General features: G+C 37.2%; 1 protein-coding gene across 5 annotated transcripts in view; it reads left to right on the top strand.

Moving 5' to 3' along the window:
• HEATR5A (HEAT repeat containing 5A) overlaps positions 1–12,281 on the top strand; it is a 126,296-nt gene that overhangs the window by 73,657 nt on the left and 40,358 nt on the right. For 4 of the 5 annotated variants that reach the window (XM_084630957.1, XM_084630958.1, XM_084630960.1 and 1 more), the window contains 5 exons: positions 673–842; positions 4,249–4,275; positions 6,279–6,417; positions 9,500–9,679; positions 11,798–12,034. In XM_084630957.1, the coding sequence (XP_084487083.1) occupies positions 673–842; positions 4,249–4,275; positions 6,279–6,417; positions 9,500–9,679; positions 11,798–12,034 (753 nt within the window). The remainder of the gene's footprint in view (positions 1–672; positions 843–4,248; positions 4,276–6,278; positions 6,418–9,499; positions 9,680–11,797; positions 12,035–12,281) is intronic. The other variant, XM_084630961.1, reaches the window with a different exon arrangement.

Below are 12,281 nucleotides of genomic sequence, written 5' to 3'. Positions count from 1 at the left end.
TGCACTCTATCATTGATGATGATATTCACCCAGTCCTTCGTATGATGTGCATGTACTACCTTGATACATTTACCTGCCTGCCAATCCCAGGCTTTATTAATCACTTAATCCTTCCCCCCCTCTTCCCCCCCCCCGAAATATTACTTTAAAAAAGAAAACAGACCTTTTATATTGGTATGGAAAGTTCTACTGAATGAGTGTGCCAATAGTCCAAAAAGTGGGGAGTGGGATCTCGAGGCTAGAGAAAAGAATTGAGTCAGGTATTCTAAGTTTATCACTGACTCACTGTTTGACCTCTCTGTGCCTTATTGTCCCCGTGTGTTAACTGGTTATAATGCCTGCCTACCTCTCAGTGGTATTTTGAGGCCTGCTTGCTTGTTTATAAAGTTAGAATCGTAGAAAGGTAGGAAGGAACCTTGACAGGTCATCTAGGCCTGTCCCCTGCACTGAGGCAGGACTAAGTTGTCTGTGACTGTCTGTTTCAAGGTGCAGTAGAAGTGCTAAGTATGATGACGATTATTCTGCTTGAATGAATCGCTTGAAGAAACTCCTATGTGAATCATTTTATTAATAGTGAATGCTTTGTATAATTACTCATATTTTTACCTATTTTTAAAAAATTTAAGGAAAATTAATGTTGCAAGTATTAAAACACTGTTTTTCTAACTGTAGGTAGTAAAACTGCAGTTTCAGCCTTAAGAACTTCTTGTCTCCTGGGCTGTGCGGTGATGCAGGATAACCCTGACTGCCTTGTTCAGGCTCAAGCCATCTCTTGCCTACAGCAGCTTCATATGTTTGCTCCACGACATGTCAACTTGTCTAGCCTTGTAAGCTGCCTATGTGTAAGTAAAGCTATGAAAATGTATTTTTCCCCGTTTTTAAATTTTCAACTTTTGCCTTGAAACATAAAACATTTAAATAAATTTTCCTTAAACCAGCCAGTTATCATTTGTTAAAATACATTTAATACTGTGTTTTAGTAATCAATCATTCTTTAATAGGGTGAGGGTTTGCGTCTTTCATACGCACGTGATCATTCTCACTTCTCCCCTTTCCATTTATCCATTTTCCTTCCTTCTGTTTCCTTCCTTCTATATCTCTCCCAAGAGCATACCCCTGTTACTGACTGAGAATACATGCTACCATTCTTTCACAAGCCAAACTTTTATTGACAAAATGTATGAGCTGGGTTTTGGGTTTTGCCCACTTAATTCTGGCCAGTATTTCTTCTCGTCTATGCTAGGTTAAGGTTTGTTGAAGTAACCAATTACTTCTCAATATTCAGTATAAGCAATATAATTATTTATAATTTAAAGAAATCTAGATTAGTTTACTTTCCTTGTCAATTCTGTACTGCTAGTGAGCAGTTGTTGTTGTGGTTCTGGTACTCAAGACAGCTGCCCCCTCTCACTTTAGTTTGCAGGCATGACACAAAAGTGGTAGGGAACATGTCATATTTCAGGTCTGTCATCTCATTTGTATAATATTATATATTACCTTTAACTGCCATAGTAGTTGCCATGTCTCCAGAATTAGTTCAATCCAAGAAAGCAACCATAATGCTAGCATGGCTGGTCAGGTCTTCTTAAGCAAACCAGTGCGTGCTTTCCACTAAGGTCATGTCCACAGCACCAAGTGCAACCTCTACTTGCACAAGTATTGAGTGTCCTAGTTCTATTTTTTTTCTTTAATCCTGTACTAGAATCGTAGGACTATAAGGGACCTCAAGAGATCATCTAGTCCAGTTCCTTGCACTTGTGGCAGGACTAAGGATTATCTAGACCATCCCTGTCAGGTGTTTGTCTAACCTGCTCTTAAAAATCCCCAATGATAGAGATTCCACAACCTCCCTCGTCAATTTATTCTACTTTGCCTATTCTTCTTCTGTCTCAAGCTGTCTCCCACACAATCAAATGTCTGCTTCCATAAGAATATGCTGTAGCAAGAGAGGGTTTTAACAAGATTTGATCTACCCTCATTATGTATTCATGATTTAGCTGGTTTCCGTGTAAAAGTTTTTCTCAAAATTCAAAAAAAGAGTAAATTTTCTGGATTTTCTTGTATCTCTAGCTTGTCTGTCTTGGAGTTTTTAAGTGTTCTTTTGTCTGAGCAGCTGTTGCATATCATTAGTAGACATACATTCTGATTTCTTATGGAGTTCACATTTCTTCCATATATGTTTGAGGTTTTTGTAGAAATGTATCTGCAAGATTCAGAGAGAGCCCCACATTACTATTGGGTTTAAGCATGAGCCTGTTTATTTTGGGAGAATTGTACCCCTTAGGGATTCTTCTTTCTTCTTCCCCTTCCACCATATTTTATCCTTGATCTTCCTTTTAATAGGTAAAAAGCATTTCCACTCATCTTTTATGAAAGCACTCCAGACTCGGGAGTTGCTGTCCTGTTGATCAGACAACTCATTAGCATTTCCATCTATTTGCAAATCTATGGAATGAATGTCTTGTCCACTGCTGTTTACAGTAATACCTCTCTAAACTGCACAAAAAATTGGTCTCTCTCCACTTCTCAGCAAAGATTTATTAATAGTGTGTTTGTAGTGAGGTTTTATATTACAAAGAGTTAATTTATTTACAGAAGAATATTTCAGTATACTTGTGAAATTGTTACAGTAAATTATGGAATACTTCATAAACTAAAACTTACCTACACTTGTTAATTAGAGCAAAATATATTTTGTAATTTGTGTGTGTGTTCGTGTTCATTTAGGCCCCAACCCTACAAGGAGCTTTACGTGGATAGATTCTTGTGCCCACACAGAGTCCCAGTGAAATCAGGGACTCCACGCAGTTGTAGATTTCTGTCTGCGAGGAGCTCACTGCAGAATCAAAGCCCTCCACACTAATACATACAGTTTAGTAATTGGAAATAGATCTGTTTCATAACTCCGAATGAGTGGGGTTTGATATATACTTTTCTTATTTAGACCCCATTCCTGCAGAGAGCACCATGCAGGTGGACCCTGCATCTGTGTGGAAGCCTCACTGAACTCAGTAGAACTTTGTAGGGCATGTGGTCTGCCTGAACAATTACCATTGTTGTCTTAATAGGAGGCATGGACAGGGCATTGTTTTGGGACGTGGGAAACATAAGTACAGTTCCCAGTTCTGCCATGGGCTTGCTGGGTGAGTTTGGGCAAGTATCTCTCTCCCTGGGCCTCAGTTTTCCCATCCGTAAAAGAAGGATGATACTGACCTTCTGTAAAGCACGTTGCGCTCTAAAGGTAAAAAATGCTAAATAAGAGCTAGGTGGTATTATATTTTATTTATAATACCACCATTCTGTGCTGAGGAATTATTTGTAACGGGGAGGAAGGTAAAGAGGCTCTTGTCAGAGAACAGACTGTTTTTCTGATATCCATTGAGACACACTAGTGAGGAGAGAGCTGAAAACACTGTTGCTGAGAGTAGTTATGTTAATTACCAATTGTAATTACCAATAGTTATTTGGAGGGGTTTTTTCCTATTTCTCCAAGGCTATTGCCAATATATTGAAAACTTATGAGTTCAAACTTAATTTTAGACTGTTCTTAAAATATTTAATAATTAAAGGAGGACTGTTTTTTATAAAAAAGTTATATAAAATGAACATCATCATCCCACCCTCATCTTCATTCCCCATTCTCCCCTAGTACGCACCTCTATCCCAAAACAAAACAAAAAACCAGCATCTTAAAATTTTCTTCCTTTAGAAAGAGGATTTTCTTACCCACGGCTTTGCATCTAACTGCATGGTACTTAACCTTCTGTGTCAAGTTCTGGCAATTAAATACTTGGTTGTGGAAATAACCTTTTGTATCTAGTGATGACTAATATTAATTTTACAGCTAACTTTACAGATACACACTACGTTCTTATTTATATATCTCGTATACATAGGATGGCTGCAGAGGGTGGATGCTCAGGTTTTCAGCTATAGGACCATAAAGAAAACATGTTCAAATACAAATAAATATATATATAAATTTAAATGACCACTTTCAAGAGCTGCTTTTACATTTATTTTACCCAATGAGTTTTATGGGCTGTTGGCTTACATTTTAAAGATGTTCAACATTATATGATGAGGTATCTGGACTAAGCAAATGAGGATTTTGTGGAATGTTTGAGATAACACTCTGAATTTAATATTCTGAATTTACATTTTATGGTTTCCTTGCTGTAGTGAGTATCATTGTGGTATCTGTATTTTGATTTTGTCATGACTGGTTTGTCATTTGTTTTTGTGCAGGAGATCTTGTTGGATAATTCTGTGTTGGTAGGTCCCAGTGCCTTGTTAATCTTAAAATTTCAGCAGTTTGCAGCAGTGTTTTTTATTTCCTCCTCCTCTGTCTCTCTCTCTCTCTGGTTAACCATTAATGTAAAGTAAAATACCTTCAGCATGTCAAATGATGTTCATCTGATTTCACCCTAACCAAATCCCTTCTAACCTTCTGCAGCTGGCACATGTGTTTCATTTTGTGCACTTAATTTTGCATCTGTTTGACTTTAACATGTGCAATGCAGAAATGGTTTAAGTTAATTTTTATGTGTTGCTTGCATTGTATGTGTTACCCTTTTCCCCTACTTAAAATGTGGGAGAATGAGAGATATGAAGTATGTGTCTCTCGCATTTCCCTGCCACCTGACTTGAGTGCTCTGTCCTTCCCTATAAAATTTATCTGGTGAGCTGCAATTTTAAGCATGCCAGATTTCCAGGAGATGCGGCCTGCTTGAATAAGTGTTGCATTCAAGATTCAATTGTACCCTTTAAAATTTCAGTTAAAGTATCTTGCAGGGATGCTAATTGACTCATTTCTTTTACAAAAGAATTGTTATGCAGAGCATATCTTTGTATCTATTAAAAATGTATAATTCATAATGAGTTTTGCAGATTCGCATGCGTAAGCATACAAAAGCAGAGAGACAAATTAGTTTTAAATGTAATGAAACTGAGATTCCATATCACTTATTCTTTGTGTCCTTAATTTTTTTTATTTTTAATCTCATTTTGAGTGACTGTTGGCTTATCAATGACAAATGAGGAGCATGACCCCTCAGCAAAGGTTCTCTGCAGCAGACGCTCAGCTCTGTCCTTTTTCAGTACCTTAGAGCAGTGGTTTTCAACCTGTGGTCTGCAGACCCCTGGGGGTCCACAGACTATGTCTAAAATTTCCAAGCGGTCTGAACCTCCATTCAAAATCTTTTAGGGGTCCACAAATGAAAAAAATGTTGAAAACCACTGCCTTTACGTGACAGATAAGGGCAGAAGGTTACTTAATTATAAAGGATAACCTCTTTACCGTCCACATACTTAGACACATGCTCATTTTGGTTGTTTACTCGTTATAATCTAAGCTTGGATTACAGTAAATTGTATAAACATTGGTCTAGTTACCCTGCCCAGCCACTTGACAAGCTTACTGTATCTGTGGATTACTTTCAGGATAGTCATAAAATTTGGGGGTGGGGGTGTGAGGAAGAACCTCAGGTGCAAGACTTGGGTTTTTTAAAGTTGTTTCCTTGCTCCAGGAACAATGTTTGTGTTGGCATGAGATTTCAGTACAAAAAGCAGAAGCTGATCTTGTGATGTTGAAGTAATGATACTCTAAACAGCCATGTTGGAGAATGGCTCAGGAGAGGTGACTTGTCTCCACGCGACATGCCCATCCCTAACCCTAACCTTTCCCAAAACAAATAACTACAGCCTAATTTAGTTGGACGATATTTTCAAAAGAAACCTTGTCCATTTATTTTTCTCTTTGCCCTCTCTCTTACAATCTCACTTTCATGTACAGATCTTGGAATTATTTGAGCTTGGTTTACTTGTCCGTAGTTGTATCGTAATTTTCTTTCATCATTCCTTGCTCTCTATAATGGTGATATGAGTGGACTTCGTTTGGACTCAGTTTTCATACCACACTGTAATTTTGTACTCTGGATAAGAGTAAAATAGGCATTCATTTAGATCATGATTCAACTTCCATTGAAGTCAGTGGAAGTTTTTCCATTGACTTCAATGAGAGATGGATATGACTAGATCTGTAGGATAATTTCACTTGAGAGAACTTTAAAATTACTGTGGTTACCAAAGCATTTACAATATTGTAAACTTTTAATTTTAGATCTACAAAGGTATGCAAAATAGGAGAGTTATTTGGTGATGAACTTCACAGTCTATTTCATAACAGTAATCAATCAGAAAGCACTGGACTACAGTCATATTGGGTAGCTGCTACAGAGGTTGTGAGCCATCTTACTCTCTTTGTTTGCATATTTCAGGTGAATCTCTGTAGCTCCTACTTGTTGTTGAGACGAGCAGTACTAGCTTGTTTGCGTCAGCTTGTGCAAAGAGAAGCAGCTGAGGTATCAGAACATGCTGTTACCTTTGTTAAAGACTGCAGAGAAGATTTCACTCCAGGTAATGTATGTCCATTAAGCCTTGAGAATGCAGTGCTGGACTCATGCTGAACTTGGATCGTTAAGCACCCTCCCTTCTAAATTAAACTGAGATGGCAGATTATTTGTTTTGTAGCATTTAAAAAAACCTTTAACTCAAAATATTTTTTCTCCTAAAACGTGATATTTATGTACTTATATTTGTTGACACTTTTTAGGCATCTCCCAGTGATAAAACAATGCTAACAGCAGTGTTGCCAAGCCTCACAATTTTGTCATGAGTGTCATAATAATTGGTGTTTTTCTTAAAGCCCCAACTCCTGGAGCCATCCAAGAGAGAGAAATCTCAATTTTCATTTGAAAAAAAAAAAAAAAGTCCCCAGGGTTGCAGAGAAGAGCTTGAAAATTTGTCCTGAGTGCACCCTAACAGTGACCATAACCAAATAGTAGATAAAAAACCCTTTTTAAAAAATTGTGATCTTTAAATTAATCTCATGATTTTTTGGTACCTTAGTCATGGTTTTTGAAAATTGACAGTACTGTAAAACTGCAATAGTAAATTAATATAAATGTTCCAAAAACTTTAGGTCAAGATTTTTAAGAAGGGGTTCCATACTTCAGGCTCCTAAGTCCATAGTGTTTGTTTTGTGTGTTGCAGTAGTACGAGAGGCTCCAGTGTGGGATCGGGGCCCCATTGTGGTAGGTGCTATATATGCACACAGAGTCAGTCCTTGCCCCCCAAAACATACAATTTAGTCGGTCATGTTAATACAGTAAGGGGTTTGGTTTTTCAAAGTACTGAACACCAGGTGTCATGTGTACTGCTTATGTGTGAGTTCGTCAGCCAGCTTCCATTGCACCCTTTGAAGTTTTGGTGGAAAAAGAAGAAGCCCCGAGGGAGACCCAATTATTTTTGTTTGTTAAGAGGACTATGGGCTTATCTGTATGAATATTTAGTTTGTGGCAAGCTGGAGTGTAAATGTACATCACAGCAGCCTCCTTTACACTAAGGGCTTGTCAACATAGTGTGACGGTGTGTACTACAGCTGTGTGATTGCTAAAGCAGGCTAACATGTTGTGCATTAATTGGTCCATATAGACCCTGCTGGTGCACACTAATATTTACTGTACCTATCTCAGAGAGATTATGTGACAATGTTATTTTAGCATTTAGCAAGCCTCTTTTTCTCTAGTATAGGATTACACCATGGGTGAATTTAGTTAAGGGCCCACTTTGAGTGCTGATTTGTAAATTTAGTGATATTAAGAAATGAGAATAATCAACTGTCGGTAATAACTGAGAATTTCCAGATGGTCTGTATATGTGTATTTTGTTACCATTATGTTCTTTCAGAGCTGTTTTGGTACATGGAGAATCATTTAACCTTAACTTTGTAGCCTGAACAATTTTTGCACTGGTAATATTTATTATCATCACAGTTTCTTCCCTTCGGGTGGCTACACAGATGGTACTTGTTGAGTACGGAATCAATGGGGGATATATAGATAAATGCTTTACTTAACATCAGAACAAGTCCACTCATTAATATAACTAAACAGCATAAAGTGATAGCTTTTAGGATTATAAACTTATTCACATACTCCTAAGATATGGGAAAACAAAGGTAGAATCAGTAAGTGGAGCATATCAGAGAACAGGTCTTGATCCAATTGACAGTGTTTCAGAAACCTGATGTACCCGGAGTATAGGAAAGTATCCAGTTTTTTATACATACGCACACACCCACCCACCCACCCTGATATTTGCCCATTTCTACTAGCATAAGAAACTTAGGCCTGCCCTTCTGTTTGTGTGTGGTGGTCCGGGTGACCATACTTAGGCTTTCAACTACTGACAAGCTATTCACATCAATTAATTTCTTAATAAATCAAGTGATTATCTCTGTAGTTACATAGTTGCAAAAATCCTCTTTTCCCCCATACTCTATTTTAAGCTTATTAATGTAACTATGCGGTGTACTCGTCTTTCTACGCTTGTCTGTCACACAGCATGAGAAGACACAATTATATGACCTTTGGTTAAGCCTCTGGGCCTACCTTGACTGCCGAAAAATCACTTGGCCTCACACTAAATAAATGTTGCCTTTTTAGCATAGCAAATGCTAATTGTCTTATTATTTAACTTCCCCTACTTGTGTTCAGCACATTTCACTCTACTAATCAATATAAACCTGTCAGCATTAGCAGCATTAAAATATAAATTGTGAACTTGATACCCTATGATCTCTACCAAGACAAATTCAAAGTTGAGACAGGGTCACAGGTCATCAACTTCAAAGTATACAAATTTTTTTTAGGTGTTCAGATACCAAATGGATGGGCACAGTATGAGAACCAGAGTAGAATAGAATGTTGTCAGAAGAAGCATTTCCTGTTGGTCACAGACTCAATTTACAATTAATTAAAAATTCTTTAACTTGAAATCACGGGTACTTCTCTTTGCTCCTCCCCATCCTGGCTGTATTGGTGGCATGTGTTGCTGCCTACAGATCCTCATCACAGCTTTATCACTGGATGTTACTGATGTCTAAGGCCATTTTCAATCTTGTACTTTTGTAACCATTACAGTAAATTCTAAGCGAACTATTGAATGACTAATTACATTTAAAAAAACCTTAATAACCTGCTACATATTCAAAAGCTAATAACAAGGGTTAGCAGACAGTGAAGAATTCTTCAGAAAGTAAAACGTTAACATGGGTATAGGGATTTTAACCAAGCAGTTCGAGCTAAACATTAACATCCTCACTTCAGTAGTTTCTAGTAAATCAGCTTAACATAACACAAAGCCACATTCACACTGGACATGCATTTCATGACGCTGGAGAAAGCTAGAAAAATTACTGGGGTGCAATTTATTTGGGGCAATATTGAATAATGTGGTGTTCTTAAAGTTGGTTTTGCACCCAAATGGCATGGCATTAGAACTTTAAGCAATCATTTTAAGTGTTTCAAGACCAGATATTTGCTGTTTGCAGTGTATGACATGTGTAATTATTAAGCACCATAACTGAATTTCTACACTCCTGTGTTTTGGCAATTTTGTGATGCATACCACTCAGATAATACTGTGTTCTTAACAGAGATTAACATCAGAGAAGTTGGACTGGAGGGGGCATTGCTGAGCTTGCTGGACAAAGAATTGGATCAAAGACTATGTCAAGATATCAAAGAGACCCTAAGTCATATGCTCACATCAGTGGCAGTGGAAAAGCTCTCGTTCTGGTTGAAGCTTTGTAAAGATGTTCTTGCTGCCTCAGCTGGTAAGTGCTAACATATCCCTAGCTGGGAATGTAATAAAACAAGGCGTACAAATATGATCTCTGCTTTACAGGAGAGAAGTAATCAGTCTCATCTCTTAGACATAGACAGATTGTGAAAAAAGTATATTACTGCTATTTATTTTAAATGTTTGATACTTGAACTTTTTTCCCTAGAATGGGAAATTACTTGATCTTTCCTGACTGCCTTTTGCATTCTGAAAAGGCCTTGTGAACAGTATCACTTTCCTTGACTAGTCTTATCCTACTTGATGAAAGGCATGAGACACAAAGTTCAAATTTCTACAAACTTTGGAGTGGAAAATATCATCACATCTGAGATAATGGTTCAGGCTAGTTCTTGATACTAGTGTATAGTATGTGGATTCCTTTTCAATTAATCTTTAGTTGCTATAAAGCAACGTGCTGAGGATCTTATGGTATTGGTCATGTGCATGATATGCAGCTGTGCTTGTACCTAATGAAATTTATAGTCCACACCCATACAGTTAGTAGAGTCTGCTTTAGCTCTAAATAGACATTAGAGAAAATATGTCAATAGTAAGACTCCTTCCTGGAATGTGTGATATAAAATTAATCTTGACAAGCCCTTTTGCTTCGGTCTTGATTCTGCTGTGTTGTCAATTTCTTGTTAATCAAGTGGCTGTTCTCAGTAAATAAATAAGAGCAACTAAAATCTTGAAAACCTACAGTCTTTGAAATGTTCTGCTGAAATGTAGTCATACAAAAATTATCTATCTTTTTCTACATTTCTGTTATACTTTAATGGCATGGTTTACAGTGAAATAGTATTTGATTTCAAAACATTCAATAAAAATCACTTTTCAATCATAATTCAATAGCAGGTCAATCCTTGTTTTTATAAAGGTCTTGACTGATAACAATATATTGATAAAATCAAGGTTTCATCATAAATTTTGGTTTTCAGTATTGAATTTTGGATATAGGACAAGATATGAGTTTTTAGCAATATGGAGGTTTGGAATAGTTAATGTTCAGAAATTTGGGGTTTACCTCTGGTCCTCGATTTTATTTATTCCCATAGCAGAAATTAAAATGCAGTAAACACTTGTGCTGTGAGGCCCTTTGGGGATCCAGAAGAAAATTCCCTTAAGCTATTGGCTCTTTGTTATTAATGGAGGAAGTGATGCAGAGCTATGCTTCTAAATGAATCATTCAGAGCAGGTTGAACTAGTTACCCTACTGAATATTCTGAAAGGACTGAATTCTAAGGATGGAGAACAAATGATGAGGAGGAACTACAAAGAGAGGCTCTTGGGGAATATTGAGTTCAGGAAGAAGCTATGACCCTGAAAGCATCAGTTTTGGTTTAAACTATTTTGACTTTTATTTTGATTTATTTTATTCTGGCTAGTTGTACATGAAGAGAACAACCTGCGATTTGGGACACTGGTAGTTTCTGTTGTATCTAAAATCTTTCCTGGGATTTGTTTTGTTTCATTCATAAATCCATGTGACTTGGGTTTGCTTTCATGATATTGACCTTGGCCTTCCTCAAAAGATTATGTAAGAAATAAAAGATAGTTTTGGTCCATTTGTCTTTTTATTCGAGCTCTAGGTTCTCCAACAGATGTGGGAAGTGGTGACTCTGAGAAGAGAGATGAACTTGTAAAAAAGTTATCTTGCAAAATCCGCTGTAACTTTCCAAGTGAACAATCGTAATAGTAATAAGGAATATTTAGTTTCTTCATAGAGACATGTCCTATAAAACAGCTTTTGGTGCAGATACCAACATTTATTAATGTCATCAGGACTACTTTAACCGTAAAGCTCAGTAACATGTAATCGACCTTGGGTCTAGTAATATGACCAAGCCATGACTGCAGAATATCTTGAGACAAAATCATTGACCACCTTATGGTACTAACTGGAATAAGTAATCCATGGAAGGAGCAGCCTGGTCATCTTCGAGGGCTAGTGAGATTAGGTGCTGCAGGAACTTAAAAGCCACCACATACTTTCTGCAGTTTCTAGACCCATTAACCTGTTAAAGGCTAGCACTTACAAGTCAGTAATGTGTTTGAATTCCTTCAGCAATCAGTTGTGTTCCTTCTCTTTTCGGTGTTTTAAAAAATATAGATTTCACCTCAGTAGCTTCAGTGGATACTACCCAAGAAGAGGAGGGAGCTAAAGAGGATGATGATGTGTTAACCTCTGAAAGTGATGAGAGATCCCACCCTTTCACTAATCCAAAATGGTCCACTAGAGTTTTTGCTGCAGAGTGTGTTTGTAAAATTATCAGCCACTGTGAAAATGCAGGCAGGGCACATTTTGACATAACGCTGGCTCAGGAAAGGAAACAAAGGGATTCAAGAGGTACGTGTTACACTAACTGAGATGCCGAGAGAATTTTATAGCGTGCAAAGAATACTTAACTTTTATGTTTTAACATTTGGTGACTTAAGGGAAATTCATTATAGATTTCTTCATAACCTCTGTTGCAGCCTTTAATTAAAATGATTAGAAGCCTGTACTCATTGAGGTACAGACCAATGGTAAATTAGTCATAATATTAGCATATAATTGCAGTGTTGACATTCACTTACCCAGCTGTTGTAGCATG

The sequence above is a fragment of the Lepidochelys olivacea genome, assembly GCF_965140295.1.
Source record: "Lepidochelys olivacea isolate rLepOli2 genome assembly, chromosome: 6".
Taxonomy (NCBI): Eukaryota; Metazoa; Chordata; order Testudines; family Cheloniidae; genus Lepidochelys; species Lepidochelys olivacea.
Note: the sequence above shows the minus strand (reverse complement) of the source record. Positions and strands in the feature narration are given on the sequence as shown.